At 33.5% G+C, this 22927-nt stretch overlaps 2 protein-coding genes across 2 annotated transcripts; both read left to right on the forward strand.

The window, feature by feature from the left end:
- Window positions 1–237: 237 nt before the first annotated feature.
- Window positions 238–1786, forward strand: LOC140447868 (uncharacterized). Its single transcript, XM_072540778.1, has 3 exons — window positions 238–293; window positions 1069–1326; window positions 1434–1786. Exons 1-3 carry the CDS (start codon window positions 282–284, stop codon window positions 1713–1715), a joined length of 552 nt encoding a protein of 183 aa, XP_072396879.1. The 5' UTR covers window positions 238–281; the 3' UTR covers window positions 1716–1786.
- A 9809-nt stretch (window positions 1787–11595) lies between these two features.
- LOC140449056 (uncharacterized) lies at window positions 11596–21002 on the forward strand. The gene is made up of 5 exons (XM_072542197.1): window positions 11596–11716; window positions 12352–12582; window positions 12659–12940; window positions 20337–20537; window positions 20601–21002. The coding sequence occupies exons 1-5, from the start codon at window positions 11705–11707 to the stop codon at window positions 20883–20885; spliced, it is 1011 nt and encodes a 336-aa protein (XP_072398298.1). The 5' UTR covers window positions 11596–11704; the 3' UTR covers window positions 20886–21002.
- The last annotated feature ends 1925 nt before the right edge of the window (window positions 21003–22927 follow it).

The following is a 22927-nucleotide window of genomic DNA, read 5'->3' on the forward strand; positions in this document are numbered from 1 at the left end:
TTTACTTATTAACTTATATAACTATTTATAAAAAAAATATGCATACACTTGTTAATAAGTTAGCTCACTAATTTGTCAGAAACTAATTAATATATTGCACTGTTTTAACGCTATTATCAAATGCCTGAAGACATGGGTGGGTTAAATACAGCATCTAACAATATTACAAAACTTGACCGTGATTATTTGCAGACATATATATTTTGGCTGCTTATCGTACCATATAAAAAGCGTACCATTGTGATTTGATTCAGTTAATTCTGTTGCTTTATATCAGTACTATGTTATCCAAAGTAAGTTTAAATATACACAATTAGTAGTTTTTATGCGTTTATTTATAGTAATTATGAAAAAAAGATTCTGAGATTATAATATATGATTGTTTTTTCTTTTTACATTATGTGCAATTTGTTTACCTCCCGCCTCGCAGATGGTTGCTTAATTCCCCAATTGCAGAATGATATTGTCATCATTCTTCAACATTTTGTGATGTTGATGTACTTCCTTTCTAGATGATATTTCCAATAAACGTTTCGAAATAATTTTTTCGAAAGAAAAACTTTTTAAAATACTCATTCTACTAAAATAAAATAAAAAGTTTAATTTTTATTTCGAGAACCATTTCCGAAGTGGAAACATCAAAATAAACGTATTTTTAAATGAAATTGTGGTTAATTTGCATTAACGATACTAAATAATGTAAGTCTAGATATCTTAATATCTTTTCAATCGCTTGTTGTTTTCAACAAAAACGTGGATTTAATTTTAATCTTTTTTATTCAAACATCTTCATATTTTCTTTCAAGGTAATATTTCAGTGCAGGAACCAGATTTTTTTAGAACATTTTTAACTACTCTAGGATTATGTGTAATGAATAAACAGCTTCAATTTAAAATTACGGTTATTTTCCCTTTATATGGATTCTTCAGTTGCTCTGTAGTATCCCCAATAACGATCGTGGTGGCATTTATTTAAATTGTCAAATTCGGCTTTCTATATTATTTGTGATGTTTATACTTGCACTGATATTACGATATTATTAATTCTTGATATTTTTTTTACTTTAGATTTTGACAGTACTAGCTCTTACAGCTGTAGCTCAAGCAGGTGTTTTGGACTACAGCCATGGTCATGGACATGCTACCTCATATTCATCAACAAATCTAGGTGTATCTGAACATGGAAACGGACATTCTGCTCCAGTCTTAAGCCACGCATATTCTGCTCCAGTATTAAGTCATGCATATGCTGCACCAGTTGCACATGGATATTCTGCTCCTCTTCTTGCCCACGGACATTCGGTTCATCAGGATGAACACTATAATGTACGTTATTAATTTTAATATTAATTTTATTTTTTATAATAACTTGAATATTAAAATATATCTGTTTAAAATTCAACACAAATCTACTATGAAAATTACTATTTTAGGCCCATCCCAAATACGAATTCAACTATGGAGTACAAGATGGCCACACTGGAGACCACAAAACCCAACACGAAGTTCGTGATGGTGACGTGGTGAAAGGATCCTACACTGTAGCCGAACCAGACGGTACTCTTCGCACTGTCCACTACACCGCTGATGACCACAACGGTTTTAACGCTGTTGTTGAAAAATCTGGACACCCAGTTCACCCAGCTCCAACTCATGGACACGGAAAAGTACTCTTGGCTCCTGTTGCTCATAATGCTCCCCTGTACCATCACTAAGAAACTTTCAAATAGTTGTTGATTTTTGTTAATAAAATATATTTATTTTTCTTTAAAATCAGTCATTGTGCAATTAATTTCGTATATATTTTGATCAATGAACAGCATTTTTTAAATACTCTGTATAAATGCAACAATTCTTACGAGGGCGAAACCGCAAGACCACTAAGTGTCAGGATAAACCAGCAAGAAACTTACATAGAAAATATAAAGTTGGGCCAATCACAGATATGCAAACATGTCTGTGAAAATAACAAAGAGTACAAAATGTAGCGGGCTCTGGTTGCCAATACTAAAAGAAGAAGTCAGCAACCAGAATACGCCTATATTATTGGATTAATAGAAAATCAGACACAGATCATCAACATTTATACATAATACATACACACACAATACATAAACATATAATACAGAAACACATAATAGATAAACAAATAATATATAAACACATAATACATAATACATAAGCACATAAAACAAGAATTTAATATCATCCCGAAGGTACAAACACTTACTTTAGAATTTCAACTAAAAGCATGGCTATTTACCTTCAAAATCGGGACCAAGTAAGTCACCCATCCATTGGGCAAACAAATACGCCAGAGCAACCGTAGGTTAACCCGGAGCCTGTGTGGTGGGGTATGACATACTCCAATAAGTTGAAAATTATCGAAAATATATTTATTGGCAAATTAGCGCGCCATGCATTTCAGTACATTGGACCTTTCGTTAGAACCTTGAATGAGGTCTCGCATTGGTTGAATTACTTTGGAAGTGAACGCAAGCATCGTTGTTTTGATCCAAACGTCGTGGGTATCATACACCCCACCACACAGGTAAGTTAATATATTTCTGCTAGTATTGTTTGAGTTAAACATTTACATTTTTATATAATTTCGGTTGAAATTATTTATTTTTTATGAAAATGTGAAATTTTATACATAAATCAACTATTTATTTATGTCTTTGTTTTTTTGTGTGTATTATGGCTTATCGATATGAACGGAAGTAGGCGAGGCTTCAAGCTTTATAGGACGATTCTCAACACCATGTTATAGTAATTGGATCTGCAAGCAAGAACGAATCCGACAATGAAGACAACAGTAGTCACAACTTTGACAGCAGCGAGGATGATTCTATTGATTTAGAACAGTCGGTAAGTGATACAGAAATCGAAAATAAAGTGAAACAAGTGCTAACAAGTAAGTTGGACGCCTTTGAGTTTTGGTGTTGCGGAAGATTCTTATAAATACCTTAAATTTAAAGAGTGTCAAACGTGGAAGTAATTAGAATGACAGGAAATGAAACGAAAATAATATTAACTAAAAGGAAAAAAAAACTTGAGGACATGTGATGAGACGGTAAAAATACTTATTGTTACAACTTATTACGTAAAGCACAGTTGGAGAAAAGCAAAATATAGCAAGATGACGAATATCCTGGTTTAAAAACCAGAGGGAATGGTTTTAATGAAGTAGTGCAGAACTATTTAAATCGGCGGCGGAGTCAGCAAAATCCGCATATTCATGATAGTTTTTATCATTTTTTTGTTTTCTGCTGTTGTATACGTTGTGTGCGGCCACCAGAAGAAGAATTAGGTCAACCAGTTATGTCAACGGTCGAACGCCAAAGACTGGGTTATGTTCATCTTGATTAAATAAAGTTCTTTTAATTAAAATACACAACAATATTTGGCGACGAGTCAATGTATCGTATCCACGTGTAAGTCAGTTCACAATTAAGTGCCGATGTCACAAAGTGTCCACCACCTAACCTTATAAAGAATAGCCAACAAATTGGGATTTTTCACAGGTCTTAAAGTGAATAAAATCTAAAATTATGGCCAATAACCTAATTGGTAATATAGAACATTTTGACCCGAAAGTGGGAGATACAGTATGTTAAATGAAAAGACTGAAACAACTGTTTGTATGTAATATGGAAGAAGAACTAATGAAGGTGTCTATGTCTCGGTGGAAAGGCATACTCAATAATTAATGACATTTTAATTCCATTCTGTAGTGTTAAGAGTTCTGATGTGTTAAAAACAAAGTTAGTTGAACATTTTATCCCAAAAAGGTTACAAATTGCAGAAAGGTATAGTTTATTTCACGAAAGATGGTTGAGTGCTTAATGATTGCAATAAAACCCAACCGCAAGTACCCCAGCTTAGTCAACATTAGTTGAGCAGGTAAGTATTCAGGTAAAATTGAAGCTACTGTGGAGTGTCATTATCTTGTTTGTATAATAAATTCCTGGTAATATAAAAACGATTAAAAAATCGTATAAAACTATAAAAACGATTAGAATACATTTTATTTCATAAAGTTGTAAATATTTTAACAGTGAGTTTCACTATCAATGGTTGATCTTTTAATGACCACAATAAATTTGTTGATCGTTAAGTATTTCCTGGAATAATTATACAGGTTCCCTCTATTCTGTATAATTTGTAAAAGTATATAAAACCGATGAGAAATTTTTAAATATACATTTTGTTTCATTAAGTTGAAAGTGTTGCAAGTGTTACCAGTGTTATACCTATTTATACCTATAAAACAGCATTATGTGGCGTCCGTGGAAAAACATTGATGGTGCTTCTTCCAGTGTTCCAGCAAAGAAAAAGCATTTATCTACTAACGCTAGAGAAATCGTAAAAACAATATAATAGTTCTTTACTTACAAGAGGACTTACTGCTAATACTGCTGCCAGTGAAATATCTGATTTAACGAAAATACTTCTAACCACAGTGAAAAGAATTAAATCAAATCCCATTAAGTCAAGAAGGAAGCGTAAGGATGCCGGTTCTACCAAATGTATTGACGAAAGTGATAAGGACTTAATAAGATGAAAAATTTACACAATGTACGAAGAGCAACGGATACCTACATTAGATGCTTTAAAACAACGGCTTACTAATGATGATGCACAAATAAACTGTAGCCGCATTAGTCTTTGGAGGATTTTGTCTAAAATGGGCTTCAGATGTCGTACAATTGACAAAAGGCAAGTGCTTATGGAGTCCCATCGTTTACAAAAGTGGCGTACTGAATATATAACTTTCATAAGAAAGTACCGTACAAAAGATCGACCAATAATTTATCTGGACGAGACATGGTTTGACACTCATGAAACACCATCCAAAGGATGGTCCGATTCTTCCAACAGGTGTCAAACAAAATCTCCATCAAACAAAGGGAAAAGAATAATAATTTTACATGCACGATCAGAAAATGGTTGGGTCTCAAATGCCATATGGCTTTCTGCAAAGAACATTAAAGACTCCTGCGTGGACTACCATGAAGATACAACGGCAGAGCTTTTTGAGCAATAGTTTACGAAATTGTCTTATACCTAACCTTCCTCAAAATAGTGTTATGCAAGTTACCACAATCGTCAATTACATAAGTCTCCAAGTGCAAATAACACTAAAATTGAAATTCAAAACTACCTGTTAGAAAACGATATATATTTTGAAGAAAGTTATTTAAAAAATGAACTGTTAGAAGTGTTAAAATCATTTTCTATTAAAAAAGTATATGTTTGTGACGCATTGGCCGAGGACATGGGACATACAGTGTTACAGCTTCCACCCTACAATTGTTTATTTAATCCCATAGAGCATATGTGGCACCAACTAAAGTCAAATGTTAGATCACAAAATGTTTTTCCGACTTTAAGTGGTAGTATAGTCGAATTCTTAAGGAAATGTGTTGATGATATCTCCCCAGAAAGTTGGAAAAATTCAGTACGCCATGTAATGAACGTAGAAAATTCATATCTTACTTTGAATCACATAATTAAACCAATTGTTATTAATCTTGAAGAGGATAGCGACAGCGAAACAGAATTAGGTATTTAGGAATTCATAAATATATTTTGGTTATTTTGGGTATTTTTTTTTTGTAAATATTAACTTTTATATATTTTTCTATATTTTTTTTTCAATTCATCTATTTTTGGTACATTGTGTATTTGTTTGTATGTATATACTGTAAATAGAACTGTTATTACTGTACATTTTTAATGATATCCGATTAGGAAGAGCAAAAACTTTTAAACACGCCAGATTTTTGCTGACAGTCCTAAGCCTGTAAAAAGTGTGAAGGAAAGTACCTTTCTGAATTTGGATTCATAAGTATACTACAATTATTCACGAAGAACAAAAAAACTACTTTCTTCATGTTAAAAATTGTTCAATTATCAAGTATATTCACTTGAACAACCTGAAAATACCATATGAAATATTTTAATAAATTTTTATAATCGTGTATTACACAGCTACCAATGAAATATATTAAATAACAAACTTTCTGAAGTGCGACCCTGTGTACTTCGGTAGTTTATTGAGAGACTCTTGTATATACAATAGGATCAACTCAGGTAACCATTAAGCACTCAACCATTTTTCGTGAAACAAACTATATAAGTTTTGGGATGCAATTCAAGAACAAGACAAGTTTGTCATTACACTATAAGTTTGGTGCATTTTTACAAGAAGATTTTAGATACAAGTTTGTCTGTGGTATTAGATCACAAAACAATAAGATAAAGTTATTATCAATGGATAATTTAACGTTTGACTTTGCAATACATACGGCTTTGTCTATGGAATTGGCCGAAGGCCAAGTAAAATCTGTGAATATGGAAAGTGCAGTCAGTACGATTGTAACGATTTAATTTGCCATATTGGGTATCACAACAAAATATAATTGCTTATAGGGGGTTAAAAGTGGGGACTGAGCAATTACTGGGCTGAAGATAGGGTAAGCAAACAAACCGAAACGTTTGCGGATAGCCACTCTTGTTTTGGTTGGAGAGCTGGGGTCGTAGGTAAGTATCTTTATTTAAGGGACTGGAAAGTGGTAACTACAAAGAAAGAGATTAAAAAAATACTTACTTTTACTTACTGGAGATTTCCTGGGCAACAAACACAAGAATGTTCCTAAACTATTTGAATTGGATGCCGTTTAAAAGAATCTTTTTAATTCCTATCTTATTTAAATCCTTTTTTTTTCTTTCCTAAAAATATTAAAAGGTGAAAATTGTTTTAAAGGACATAATTTTTAAACTCCTGGTTTAACGAGAAACATTACATATTTACTATTACTTCACATGAACAGTTATTATAAATAATATTAACAAAATTTATTAACAAACCTTACAATGGCACTATTTGTAGCAATTTAAACAGTTATTATAAATTATAAACCAAAATATCATAATTTTGATCGAAATTACTTACATTGGGGTTAACTTTTAAACAAAACAGAATTCTTAATTATGTTTATGTATCAAATGTCAGAAAAGACACTGACTGTTATGTGTCGAAATAAAATATCAAACCTTTTTGTACGATGAGATGACCATCTCGTTCGATGATTTGTAGAGTAACTGGATGAGTAGGAAACAATAACTTACATACCACTTAGATAATTTGGGATCTACGTTACTCTAAAAACTAAGGCTTCCAGGAAACTGGAAGGGTATACAGTCTTAAAGGAGTTCTAAAATCCAACTGGTTAGTACCTGCACTGGTGCGCTGAATCAAGGATCCTAAAGGGACAGGTCAAAGCTCGAATATGGAGCACGCTATCAATCGGATACACTCTGTACAAATTAAATATTAAAGTTAACTTTATTTCAAAGAAGACTAATAGGTACGACAGTTAGCTAACTCATAAAACTTATTATTTTATTTATTTATAACTTTTTAGTTTGTCATGAAAGCAAATCTTTTTATTTAACGAAAAAATGTTTAACAAAAGTACTTGGTATCACACTCACTGGTATTCCCTTTAAGAAACTTCTTGAGATCGGAATTGAATCAAAAAACAATGTCCCGCACAAGCTGCAAATGGTCTAGGGTGACCTATGAAACACAAAATGGACAATTCTTGGTGAGGTGGGACACTGACTCTTCTTCTTCTTCTTCTCGTAGCACTACAAACCGGGGTAGGTTTTGGCTGACTGCACAACTTGCTTTTATCTTGAACGGTCCTCCATAATAATTGGGTCAGTGCGTAGCCCCACTGTTCTTAGATCTGACCATATCTTGTCTCTCCATCGCATTCGTGGACGTCTCAAGGGCCTTCTTCCTGTGGGGGCTTCCTCCCACATTAACTTGGCAAGGTGGTTATTAGGGAGTCTATGGACATGGCCAGCCCACCTTAGACGTTCGAATTTAATCTCTTGGACTATATCGCTCCCTCTATACATCTGCTTGACCTCAGCATTTGTTATCATTCGGTATTAGTTGCTATTAATGTTGTGATAATTCCCAAAAATTCTTCTGATAATTTTCCTCTCAAAACATCTAAGTTTTCTTTCAGTTTCTTTGGTCAGGGTCCACGTCTCACACCCATACATGAGCACCGGTCTAATCACCGTTTTATATATATTCTAATCTTTGATGTTCGTTCGTTTTAGATTTAATAGTATTGTGGAGACTGTACATACATCTGTTTAAAAGAGATATTTAAAACTCTCCAATCTTTCAAAGTTATATGGGTCTATTGTAATATTTTGCCCTATTCTATCTCTTCCCCTTTGTCTGGTGATGCACATGTATTTGGTTTACTCTTCGTATACCCTTAGACCAGTTTTCTTTGCGTCTACCTCCAATTTATCAAAAGTCTTTTTCACATTGGTGACTGTGTTTCCGACAATGTCAATGTCATCTGCGTATGCTAGTGGTAATTTTGGTCCATTTACTATCAGTAATTCTGTTTTAAGTTGTACTGGTCTACTACTTTCTCCAGGATGATATTAAAGAGGAGAGGTGACAGCACATCTCCTTGTTTCAGGCCACTGCTTATTTCGAAAGATTCTGAGAGTTTGTTACCTATCCGTACTCTGGATCTACAGCTATTCACACATAACTTAACAAGCTGGATAAGCTTTTTTGGAACTAAAAGTTCTGCCATTGTATTTCACATCTGATCCCTTTTAAAGCTGTCGTACGCTTAATGGAAATCTATGAAGAGATTATGGATAGTTCTATTGAATTCCCATCCTTTTTCAAGCGGCTGTCTTAGAGTAAAGATCTGATCTATGGTCGATCTCTTTTCTGAAGCCGGCTTGGTATTCCTCCATGAAATTTTCTACAAACGGTGTCAGCCTACTTAATACGATGTTCGATAAGATTTTACATGCCTATTAAGTAGGGAGATGCCTCTATAATTAGAGCACTTGGTTTTGTTTCCCTTTTTATGAATGGGGATTATTACACTTTCGTGCCATTTTGTTGGTATTTTCTCTTCGTTCCATATAAGTGTTATTAGTTTATGTATTTGTCTATGTAGAGTTTCTCCTCCGTACTTAAGGAATTCAGCCAGTATATTGTCATAGCCTGAAGCTTTTCCGTTCTTCAATTTGTTAATTGCTTGCAATGTTTCATCTATTTTGGGGTCCTCTACCGGTAGGCCCGCCCCAAAATATATATTTCCTCCCTCCATGTTCTTCCTCTTGATGTATGCTTAGTAAAGTCTTGAAATATTCTTTCCATGTTTGGAGCAGTTCTTTCTTTTCGTTTGACACAGATTTGTAAAATGCTCGACTATTTGACTGTTGCCTATTCCTTTCCATTTCTTCATATTTCTGTTGTTCGTACTTCCTTTTTTTTTTCTCTCTAATTAATTTTCTTGTTTCTCGGCGTGAAGTTGCATAGTTTTCTTTACTTTCTGCTGTTCCTTGTTAAAACATAGTGTTTCGCTTTTTCTGTCTGTCGTGTAGTTTTTCTTGACATTCTCTCTCAAACCATTTCCTTGTTCTCTTCCTGCTTTTTCCTATTATTAGTTCTGCTGACTCCGTAATTAATTTTTTCATTTGTTGCCACAGCCTTTCGACATCATTGCTCTGGTCTACTGTATTTAGATGGTGTTTAATTTCTTGTTTGTAATTTTCTCGGATTTCCACATTTTGCATTTTCTCGATGTTCCACTGTCCCAATGCTTCGTTGGCCTTAGGTTTCTCTGAAGATATTCTCAACCTGATTTTTGCTCTTACTAGGTGATGGTCTGTATCTCAATCTGTTCTTCTGAGCCTTCTTATATCCAGCACATTACTTCCATGTCTAGCATCGATAATTACGTGGTCAATTTATTTCTGCGTGGAGTGATCATTAGAGATCCAAATCTGTTTATGAATGTTTTTAGGTTGGAACATAGTAGACTTTACAAGCATATTCTTAGCCGATGCTAGCTCTACGAGCCTTTATCCATTGTCGTTTGAGATATCGTGGAGGCTGTGTTGTCCTATTGTCGGTCTTAGGTTAGGTTCTTTGCCAATTTTTGCATTGAAGTCTCCACAGATTATCTGCATGTCTTGTTTGGGGATTTTCTCAAGCGTTCTTTCGAGTTGTTCATAGAAGTAATCTTTAATATGTTCGACTTTATCTTCTGTCGGAGAATGTGCGGATATAATTGAGATATTGTACCATTTTCCTTTCAGTCTAATTTTTCAGTATTATAAGTTTCACGCCCATTAGTGAAAGATTTTGTTATAGTCTTTCACTAATGGGCGTGAAACTTATAATACTGTTCAGATATTCTTCTCGTACTACGAAACCTGTGCCAAATTCGTGTTTTCCTGTCTGGTTTCCACTGTAGAAAATGACTGCCTTGTCTATTTTTATGTTTCCTGTGTCTAGCCACCTTAGTTCTTGTATTGCTGTAATGACCATTCACATATTGACACTGACTCGGTCTTCGGATTATCCTGGATGACAACAAACTGTACTCTTCAAAACTTGATCGCCTAATTCCTTCTTAAAACCATGTGGACCTCTCAAATTGTTGGAAACACTGCTTTACAAATTCCTCATATAGAACACAACACAACAAATCGGTGAATAAGTCAACAAAGACTGCCAAATAGCATCTTGAGCTCAAATTCACCTCTTCACAAAAAAAAAATTGCCAGCTTTCAAGAATTACACGCCCTAAGATATTTCTTCCGAATCTAATTCCCAACTCCAACTGTTACTACACTTCACTATTTTTTTATTACAAAAAAGCAAATAACGAAAAAAAATAACGAATTTAAAGAAAATCCGGACTAAACAATAAAACCGACTGTTTTTGACAGCGGCTCCACGCATCACTTTCTCGCCAATAAGTGGATATTTATTTGACGCGCAATCTTAAGCGGAATCAAGAACCAGACTAAAAATATTTATATTATCATTATTGAGAATATTTTTCGATGTTTTAGATAAACAAGGTAATTAGAAATGCTAAACGATGGCAAAGAGGCTGGCTTAGATGGCTTAAAAAAACAAAGCAAGGGAAGAAATGTTGTATATGTTGTGTGCAACGACCAGAAGAAGAATTAGGTCAAGCAGTGATGTCAACGTTTGAATGCCTACGACTGGGTTCATCTTGATAAAATAAAGTTCTTTTAATTAAGTGTCTTTTAATTAAAATACACAACATCTTCCATTGATATTTTTAAATAAACTAACCTCAATTTTAAAAATTTGTGGTTGATTTTTAAAAAGTTCCTTAAATAGATACTACAAAATAATAGATAAATAATTTTAGAACAATAAAAGCTTTATCAAATATATATATATATATATATATATATATATATATATATATATATATATATATATATATATATATATATATATATATATATATATATAAATATATATATATGTATAATATATATATATATATATATATATATATATATATATATATATATATAATATATATTACCTACTTACTTATACTAATAAGCTCCAGTTACAAAATAAGCCGATTAAAAATTGCTTTAAATCAATTATTAAAATGCATTCTTTTAACACGAATGCCGAAAGGATAGTGACTAACAAGTGGGTTGGGTTAAAAGCATACTATTATGCCATAACTTGACCGTGATTCTTTTAATTTCATTAATGTTTTGTTTACTTATTGTACCATATAAAAAGCGTGATCAATTGGATTTAATTCAGTGAACTCTCAGGTTTTGCATCAGTAACATGTATTCCAAAGTAAGTTCCAATTAGAGGATTGTACCATTAATTATATTTAACGATCTTAAAAATATTACGACTGCATATACGTACATTATGTTTACTGTTTAAAATGTGTGGCGATGGTGTAAAATGTCTACAGATAATGCTTTTATGTTTATCTTCGTAGTTTTTGGCTTTCCTTGATTTTTGTTGTACATTCCTTTGATTTTCGGACTGTTGAAGTCCTATAAATATTTTTTGTTATATAATTTAATATTTTTTGTCAGCAATCCTTACTAATTTTTGGGCTACGTTGTTATTGAAATATTATTTATTATTTTTGTGTACAATGTCTGATCCATTTCTACTTTTTACTGGTTTGCTTATCATTTTGTATATTACTGTCATTTTTATATTCGATACAGTATATTTAGGGTGATCCATATTTTGGCATCTCAATTTTTTCAAATAGTATTTGCGAACTAACAACAAACTACAAACAGATTTAAAATTTACGAAATCTCTTGTTTATGAACATGAAAATAAATTGATTTTCTCTTATGGTTTAATTTTATACTGACAGTATGGCATTTTAAGTATGGATGTATAGATATATTATCTTAAGGTTCTTTAACATGTTATGATTGTATTTACTTTTTAATTTTTTATAGATTTTGTCAGTATTAGCCCTAGCAGCTGTGGCCCAAGGAGGTCTAGTGGACTACAGTCATGGTCATGCTACATCATATGCCTCATCAAATCTTGTTGGATCAGAACATGGGCACGGATATGCTGCCCCTGTTTTAAGTCATGCCTATACTGCTCCAATAGTAGCTACCCACGGCTATGCTGCTCCTTCAATAGGTCATGGACACTCTACACACGGTGATGTAGATTACTATGTAAGTATAGTTATTCCAATTTTTTGCTAAAAAAACGAACATTTATTTTAATTCTATATAAAACTTACTGCTTTAGGCTCACCCCAAATACGAATTCAACTACGGAGTTCAAGACGGCCACACTGGAGACCATAAAACCCAACATGAAGTACGTGACGGTGACGTAGTTAAAGGCTCTTACACCGTTGCTGAACCCGATGGTACTCTTCGTACCGTTCACTACACCGCTGATGATCACAACGGTTTTAACGCTGTTGTAGAAAAATCTGGACACCCTGTGCATCCAGCCCCAGCCCACGGATATGGAAAAGTACTCTTAGCTGCCCCCGCTGTCCAACACGCTCCATTATACCATCATTAGAATGCAGAATAGCTTTCTAATATTAAACATGAGTTTTTGTACTTTTTTGTAAATAGATTACTGTGTAATCTGGTTTGTACATATTATTAAAGAGCAATAAATTAAACAAGCTTTTTATTGAAAAACATCTATTTACAACTTAATTTATAATAAATAAAAACTTTTGCTAAAGCGAAGCTTTTATAGTGGCGTTGTATTACATTTTATCTACAGTAAAATGTTAAGGCGAGCGTCATGGAACTAGCGCCACGAGAAGGCGTCACGGCTAGCAACACGAAATAGGGGTCTTCACATCGATTCACTACTCTCCATCGATTAGTTTCTAGTTATCATATAATTATCTTAAGTAGGTTTAAACTAAAAGCTGCTAGAAAAATAAACTATAGAAATAAATAAACAAAATAAAGACTTAATATTGTTCTGAAGCTATTTTCTTGTGGCATTTTAAATTAATTGTGGCATTTTAAATTAATTACTATTTAAATGGGAATAAGCCACAATTAAAGGTTAAAATGCGTTATTAAAATAATATTAATAATAAATATTAATTACAATAAACGTATTTTAACCTTTAATTGTGGCTTATTCCCATTGAAATAGTAATTAAAATAAAGACTTTAAAGGAAAAGTAAAAAATTTAAAAATATCTGTCAATAAAGAATATAGTAAAACAAATATTTGCTTTAGCACGTCGATCAGTAGTTTTGTTACCGACAACGCCAACGCCTTTTGTCCAATGCAAGCCAGATACGTGAGACTTTTATTTCTCAAGAATGAAGCGATTGGTATATGTTATCTATACTCTGAACTAGTGGATAATCAGTAAATATTGATTTTAATGAGAATCTGAAGGAATGGATCGATGCAAATTGCTACATTTTTAAATGAGATGGAAATTAGTTTAAGTGCTTAAAGGACGCTAAACAGCTCTCCTGTTTGAATTCTACATGATGGTTGTTACAGGGTGGAACTTATAAGATCTGTTAAAGTAGTAACTGCTTATCTTAGTCCTTAATCAGTGGAAGCATCAGTGGAGAGAACTAAATCAAAAGGTGTTTTGGCTAGTATTTGTAGTAAGGTTTTCTTTATAAGAGTAGGGAGAGTTTCTTATTAGTTAGGAAGGTATTTAATAAAGGGAGGTTTTTGGTCTAGTACCGGGTGACTGTAGAAGAGATACGTAAAGTAAGGGATGGTCAGTCTTCTTCAATAGACGGGCGAGTAATTGCAAGAATGGCTCTATAACTGTGCGAGAGGGGCGAATGGACTAATTAGGTACATAGGTAGTAAGGTGGTAAATGGGATTGAAAGGATTACTAAATGTAGTTGTAGCATATAATAGAAGCAAATGTTGTTTTCTAAGGGATAAAAGGGGCTCGTTACTATTGGTTTAAAGACTTTCCTGTGGGCTGTGAGCAAAAAGCTCCGAGCCACAGACGAAGAGCAGAATTTTGGATTAAATCTAATAATTTTAGGTCAGATTTGGAGGCAGACCATGTAAATAAAGCAACCATAATCTATTTTGGTTTGTATCAGAGCTCTGAATGCCGTAAGAAGTACATTCTCATCAGCACTTCAACAAAAGTGTAAAAGAGTTATTATTAGGTTGAGTTGCTTAAGGCAGTAGTCTTTGATAAGATTTATGTGATGTTTCCAGTTTAGTCGAGAATCAAAGATCATTCATAGAATTTTACATTCATAGAATTTTACAAGAAGAAGCTGAAGCTGTTTTCTCTTAAAGATCCTTTTTGTGTGGTAGATTATCCCATTCTGGGTTTGATTTTACAGTTTCTGGTGTGACTTCGCTATTTCCATCACTTTTCTTCATTCTTCCTGTTTCTTTTACTATATCTTTTATTTTGTTACAATCTATATTTTGTTAGCCAAACAACGATCCAACTAAGCAAAAACCTTAAAGCTAAGTTTAAAAAGTAAATCCTAGAATCTGGCAAACTAGTTCTAATAACTTTGATAAAGATCTACACAAATTTAAGTGTAAATTATCCGGCCAAGTCTTACTAACCTCACTTGCAACGAATAACGGATAATAAGAAGACTACGAATCAGCCATACGAGATTGACACATGGCTACTTTATGTCTACCCATAAACATCCAAGATGTCAACAGTGCAAATGTGCCATTACCGTAAACCATATTAACGGACTGCCAATAGTACACCAGTCATGCCAAGAAAAATAACTTAAAGACATCTCTTGCAGATATTATAAACTATGTGAATACATCAAAGTACTAGAGTTACTCAAATGCACTAATCTTTTAAATAAAATCTAATACCAATTGTGTAATTTCTAAGAAAAAATAAACTGTACCGTGCCAATGGCCTTAGTTGTCGAGACACTTAACCTAAATAAAAAAAATTAACCTGATATACGTCACCCTCCAAATAATGTAGGGGGGAGTGGGGCTCCTTCAGACATAAAAATTGGAACTGTCATATCACTCTAAATACTTCACCAAATAAAGAAAAAAAATATTCATAAAATATATTGTTCAGTCAACTTTCACCGTATATATGCTTTTAATATTAAATCCTATACTTGTTTTTAAACCACTTTTTCAAAAACCCACCCCAGTGGGGTATCTTCTGACGGGGAATGGGGCAGCTTCAGACACAATTGGAAAAATGACAACCTCATATAAATGTTTTAGAAAATATTTATTACAATATTTAAAAATATATTATGATACTTAATCAAACCCCTAATGCATATTGAAGTTTTCCAATAAAACTGAAAAAGACAATAATGATTTCTGTCGCTTTTTACCATGTTCAGAAGGAGTTGGCAAAAGGGCTTCAATTTCTGATAAATAAACACTAGAGATATCCGGTACAATGGGGTAGAAAAATTAATAATTTACTTTAGATGACATTCTCAAAAATAAAATTTCAACATCCCTATCATCACATTTACCAATGATTCTCCCAACACGGTACATATCTTTTTGTTTTACAGTCCTAAATTTAACCAGCACAAAATCTTCAATTTTCAATTCACTCCTGTCAAAATTTTGCTGTGGTTCTTCTAATATTCTCATTAGAGTTTTTGCCATTTTCATTATCGGTTGTCTTATCATTCTTCTCATTTTCAAAAAGTAATTATCATTCTTTTCGTAGATTTAGTACGTTCATCATTAGAGTTAGTGGGTTACTTTGTTTTTTTATTAATGTGTTTTTCTGCCAGAAGCAGCTTTTCTGGGGTATCAGTTATTATTCTGCATTTCCCCTTTTCCCTTGGTTTCTTGGAGCTAGTAGTAAGTTTCGATTTTGACTATCCTCGTATATCTTCAGGACTTAAATAACAGCCAGGCTGTTGAGAGGGCATAGGCGTAGAGTTTTGGCAGCTTGATGTTGATGGAGTGTCTATTGGTTGCTGAAAGTTTTCGCTTGAAATTTGGGGAGATCAGGGTGCTTTTTCAGATTCTAAAGTTGGTAGACTTGCAGCTAGTTGGCATTTTAGAGGTTTATCAGTAATAGTTTCGTCTGAAGGATTAGGTCTCTCACTGACCAAACTGGAAGTAAACATATCGTCGGTGAAAATGTGCCTGTCAACTGGAAATATTCCTGTTTTTTTGAAAGAATTTATAATGCTCTGTGGTAACATGGCACGGCCATGTGCTATTCCAAAACATGCGGCCACGTGATAGATTCCAAAACGTTGGCCTAGGTTAGACTTCAACCATGAATCAATTGTAGTATTATAAGATGTTTTAAAAAGGTTCATCAATCCTACATCTAGTGGTTGCAGCATGTGGGTACAATAGGGTGGAACTGTTCCACTACAAATGGGGTGAACAGCTGTTGCTAGTTCTATTGCTTCAATTGACAAGTGACTCTCATGATTGTCGCAAATTCGAAGCATTTTTCTCTTTTCAGAGGAACCTGAACATTTAATCCAACCAGTGTTGAGCCAAACCTAAGGTCCCGTTTGATGCTCCATTTATCATGTGGCTATTGAAGTGCACTCTCGGAAATACTAGAGCAGGAGGTATTGTATTTCCAGCTACATTTATAAACAAAATTGTAGTAACTAGAGCTCCTCTCTCACCACTTGCAGCAGCTGCTACTTGTTTTTGGCCTTTTTTTAAAATCACACGACAAGGTTCTTGGTTAGTTTCAGTTTTTGTTTTATCCATGTTTAAAATCCTGGATGAGTTACAGAGTTCTGGGTATCTTCTGATTAATTTTTCATAATTATTAAAAAAAGTATTCACATTATGTCTGTTAAAGGAAATTGCACGTGCAATACTGCATCCTTCAGTAGCATGGGGAGATAATCTTGGGTGGCGTTTTATAAAACCGTATAGCCAGTCCTTTCCTACCATTCTTAGAGCTTCTCAGTTTTTAGTACAGTCAATATTGTTCATTTTGGCCATCTCATGTGCTAGTTTTCGAGTTTCTAGATTGTTAAGACCATAAAACATTTTTGAACATTAATTGAATATGCCTCAAGGTCGTCCTCCTCTTTGTCAGTAAAAACCTTTCTAGTGTCGTTTCTTAATTTCATATCATGTTCGCCATCTGCGTTATACCTAATCTTCTTAACGTACATACCAACAGTTTGATATTTTAATCCAAATCTTTTAACAGCATTTCTTATCGATTCACCATCCAGGATGGCCGCTACACATTCTTTCATAGATTCGACATCAAAATTTCCTTTTGTTTTTTCTTTCTTCCTATTTCTTACCATCTTCAGACAATCTGCAACAAAGAAAAACCCTTTTTAAAGAACTAATAATAAATATATATATATATATATATATATATATATATATATATATATATATATATATATATAACTAAATATATATTACTTTTAAGCACGTTATTTCAAAAATATTGCGTTGCGGTGTCTCTATTTTCCATTGCGTTTGTCTGATAGTGCACCATACTCTTTTGTCTGAAGGTGCCCCACTCGATGTGTCCAGACTAAATAATGTAAAAATATAACCTAAGAGTGACATCAGTAACAAATGTGAATAGTACAGGTTATACAGCAATAAATTAACTTAACACTGGTAGCAATGTTAATTATCCTCTTACCTTCAATCCAAAAATTTAACTTTCAACCACCAAAAACTAACTTTTCACTTTATGACATGAACCTTTTACTGCACTGTTCTACAGACTGAACTACAATAATGCGCAATAATGCGAGTAGTAATGGAATGTTTTGATGTCAGTGTTGCCAACCCGAATCCTTAAATTTATCCACAATATCAATGTTTGAAGCTGCCCCCTGTCTGAAGGGGCTCCATTCGCCACTAAGTTTAAAATAGAGTAATTTTTAATTATATAAATAAGGTCTATTAACTGATATATTATTAGTGAATATAACATATATAATGAAAAACCAAGGTATATATGTTTTATATGTAAGTATACCTTTGATAAATATTTTACAATAATGCCTAAATGGCCATTGATACACTATTAATCATTATAAATCGTTTCGTGCAAATAATTTGTCAAAATCAATTATAAGAATAAAACGTTTTTAACACCGCTGCCAAAATTATGTGGTCTAGTTAGTACGCTTGATATTGTTTCATAATTTGACCGTGATTCTTTAAATTTAAGAATGTTTGCTTACATATTGTTTCATATATAAGACGTAGTCAATTTAATTTTATTCAGTTAATTCTCAGTTATTGAATCAACAATATGTATTCTAAAGTAAGTCTTAGTTATACAGAAAAACTATTTCGTTAACTATTTTAAGTAATGATTGTTTTATTAATACAGTTATTGTGTCTTCTTACTTTGATATATTGCACTAACTTAATCCGTGTTGAATCTTTATTCATCGATGTTTTCTGTATGATTCTCATTTCATGTTGCTGTTTCCTTATCAGTTTTTTAATATTCTACATTTGTATTCAAATTTCTTTTGTGGCATGTAAAATAATTTTTATCAATTTTTTTAGTTTAAGTAGTTTACTTAACACGGAGAAACGGAGAAGTTCCAGAAGAATGGAGACAATCGTATATCTCTCCAATACACAAGAAAGGCACAAAGATGGATCCTAAAAACTATAGAGGGATCGCAGTGATTGCTACTATAGGCCGACTATACTCAAAAGTACTACGAAACCTGATAGAAAATGATATTAAAGACAAACAACCCGAAGAACAAGCGGGATTTAGGGCTGGACGCTCCACTATGGATAATATCTTCACATTAAAAATTACAATGGAAAAACGAGTGCAGAGAAATAGAGAAACTCATATAGCTTTAATAGATTTGGAAAAAGCATATGACAGTGTCCGATCTCCCAACTATGGATAGAAATGGGTAACTTGAAAATAAACCCAATTCTTATTAACGCCACTCAAAAATATTACGAACAAAACTTTGCAAGAATTAAAATGGGACAAGAAATCACCTCTCCTTTTCAAACAACAAAAGAAAAAAAAGAAACATGGAAATAACGGTGGAAGAAAACAAGCTATATACACTTTTCTTTGCGGATGACCAGGTAGTAATTGCTGAAGACAGCTACGATCTTAGCTATATGATAAGAAAACTGCAAGAAGAATATGAGGTGGCAGGTCTAAACATGAATATGACAAAATGTGAATATCTCTCAGTGGGAACAGATGAAATATGTGACCTAGTCTTGGAAGACGACAAAATCAAAGGCGTGCAATCCTGCAAATATTTGGGGGTCATTTTCAACAAGAAGGGAAATAGCGCAGATGAAATCAGGGAAAGAATAAACAAGGGCAGAGCAGCGACTCGTGCCTTAAACTCTCTTCTCTGGCAAAAAACAATTCGACGAGAAACCAAAAAACACATTTACGGTAGTATAGTCCAAAGTATTACACTTTACGGTTTGGAAGTATGGGACGTCACCAAAGCTAATAGAAACAAACTTATGACGACAGAAATGGATTATCTGAGACGAAGCTGCGGTAGATCGAAACTGGAGAGAGTTAGAAACGAACAAATAAGAAACGAAATGAAAATGGAGAGAAATATCAATGATGACATAGAAAGAAAACAATTAATCTGGTTCGGACATGTTAAAAGAATGCCAGAGTACAGATGGCCTAGGAGAGTACTGGAATATATCCCTCCTGAAAAAAGAAAGAGAGGCCGACCACGGAGAAGTTGGCGCAACGATATTGATGAAGCAATGGCGGCAAGAGACTTAGAAGAGGCAACTGCATATGACAGAAAAAGATGGAAATTGGGGGCGGAGAAGCGGCAACAGCCGTAATAAATCCGTTATTATATATTATATAGTTTACTTAAAGCTTATAAAGTGCAAAACTTGACTTGACTATGAAACTAACATTTACGTAAAGGACTATTATGTCATCTTTTAATATATTTTAGATTTTGTCAGTGCTAGCCCTAACAGCATTAGCGCAAAGCTGGGGTTTTCGACTACAATCACGATCATGCTACATCATATGCCTCATCAAATCTTGGTGGATCAGAAAATGGGCACGGATATGCTGCTCCTGTTATAAGTCATGCTTATACCGCTCCAGTAGCTGCTGCCCACGGATATGCTGCTCCTTTATTGGCACATGGTCATTCCGCACCACATAATGTAGACTATTATGTAAGCAAACTACACTTGTATATTTCTTATTATACGATACTACTATATTATTCACTGCTTTAGGCTCACCCCAAATACGAGTTCAACTACGGAGTTCAAGATGGTCACACTGGAGACCACAAAACTCAACACGAGGTTCGTGATGGTGACGTAGTTAAAGGTTCCTACACTGTAGCTGAACCAGATGGTACCCTTCGTACTGTACACTACACCGCTGACGACCACAATGGTTTCAACGCTGTTGTTGAAAAATCTGGAAAACCTGTACATCCAGCTCCATCTTATGGACACGGAAATGCTCTTTTGGCTGGTCCCGCTGTACAACATGCCTCATTATACCATCATTAAAACTCTAAAGATGCTTGTTAAATATTTTTATATATTTATTTATTTTGTTGATTTAATTACTTTGTAATCAATTGTTTTATATAAATAAATTGAACTGAATCTATAAATATAGAAGTTCCTCAATACTATATAATTAAATTTTTATAGTGGCAGTGAAAACATTTTATTTTAAGAATAGAATTTTTTATCAACAGCATTTACTCATGGGATAATGCGTACAGACTGTCGGGTTTAAAGATGCCGAAAACAATGTAGTGTCATTGGATGACGAAAACGCGAAAGCAATCGGTGTAGCTCTGGTCTTTCGACAAATTTTAATTTAAAATGATGAACTAACGAACTGAAAATAAACCAATGAGGAACAAGAAGACAACAGTTGGCAAATGGTCAAATATTCGTATGGAGTGGAATTAATAAGAAAAATGGGGCAGTAGGAGGCGCTGGAAGTTTAACACAAAAATGTCTTGAAAAACAAAATAAATAATTGAGGCGCACCAAATAAACGAATATTAACCCATTTTTATCCAGTGGCACATTTTCGAAATACTTTGCTGATTACTACTAACAACAGTATTTTGGAATATTAAATTGTGACTACATTTTTGATATCTTTTTATCTTCTTTTAAAAATAAATTAATTAAAGCAATTAGCATTTAACTTTTCAATGTAAAGCCTTAATGAAAATAAAAAAATTCACAATTTCATGGTTGTTTTAAGAAGAAATACAGCGTAATGATAATATTAGTATTTAATATTTTGTGACAATCAGAATCTAAAATGATTACACATTGTATAATACCAGACAGCACTCTAATATGGATTATTGTAATTTTAGCATTTAATTTGCCATGTACTGTTGATCTGAGGATGCATAGCCCCTCTAAGGGCACTCATTTTTCCTATAGCCACATATGCATCCGAAACGTGGACCTTAAAGAAAGCGGATAAAAATAAACTAGACGCTTTTAAAATGTGGGTATAATACCGCATGTTAAGAGTATCCTGGATTGATCATCGAACTAACGTATCGATATTAGAACAACTTAAAGTAAAGGATATATTGCTTAAACAAATACACCAGAGATATTTGCAGTATTTTGGACACATTGCTAGAAGAATAGGTACGATGAAAAAACTGATAGTCGAGGGTAGAGTTGAAGAAAAGAGACCTAGGGGAAGATCTCCAAGATAATGGGTAGATCAAACAAAAATATTGATTAACCAAGGGTTACATGAAGGCGAACAACTAACCCAGGACAGGCAAGGATGGAAGGAAATCGTGAAAAAACTGTAAAGACCTGACGGTGTCACCAGATCCCAAAAGATATTAGGACTGAGGAGGAGGAGTCTTATTTCTCTTTACCTCAATTGAAATGGACTCACACAGGCAAGATATTCCAGATTTTACAATAAAATTAAATATTAAAATATCTACTCTTTTTATCAAATTTTAAATTTTGTTGAATTTGTGTTTTCATTATAGCAATTTATTGCCAAAAACACGTTTTTGAAAATATTTTTCTTATTATTAGAGTAACCGTTTTAATACGGGTTCTACACTGTAGCTGAACCAGATGGTACCCTTCGTACTGTACACTACACCGCTGACGATATGGGTTTAAAGTATAACCAAAATACATAACACATATAAAAGCAATTGAACTTGACGAAGATAAAAAAGCGGAAAAAGATGCTGTTTGGAGATGAATTATAACTAACAGTGAATACATCCAAAGGAAAAATATTTGACGTAGGCGATTTAAATGGAAGAGTAGGCAAAAAAGTTTATACAAATGTAATTGTAAGGAACAAGAAGAAGAGGAACAATCTGGCTTTAGAGCGGGAAGGAGCTGCACCGATAATGTGTTTGTTTTGAAACAAATAATAGAAAAAAGATCAAGTACCAATCAAGAAACCCACCTTATGTTTATAGACCTTCAGAAGGCCTATGATACTGTACCCGCTAAAAAGCTATGGAAAGTTTTGCAGGAAACAAACATTAACCACACAGTAATTAACGCCCTTAAACAGCTTTATGAAG

The sequence above is a fragment of the Diabrotica undecimpunctata genome, chromosome 8 (genome assembly GCF_040954645.1).
Source record: "Diabrotica undecimpunctata isolate CICGRU chromosome 8, icDiaUnde3, whole genome shotgun sequence".
Lineage (NCBI taxonomy): Eukaryota > Metazoa > Arthropoda > Insecta > Coleoptera > Chrysomelidae > Diabrotica > Diabrotica undecimpunctata.

Bases quoted from the DNA above. Each gene is read 5' to 3' on its own strand.
- LOC140447868 (XM_072540778.1), top strand. The intron at 1,327-1,433 runs GTACGTTATTAA...TTACTATTTTAG, and splicing joins ATCAGGATGAACACTATAAT to GCCCATCCCAAATACGAATT.
- LOC140449056 (XM_072542197.1), top strand. The intron at 12,583-12,658 runs GTAAGTATAGTT...TTACTGCTTTAG, and splicing joins ACGGTGATGTAGATTACTAT to GCTCACCCCAAATACGAATT. The intron at 12,941-20,336 runs TAGAATGCAGAA...TAACAGCATTAG, and splicing joins ACGCTCCATTATACCATCAT to CGCAAAGCTGGGGTTTTCGA.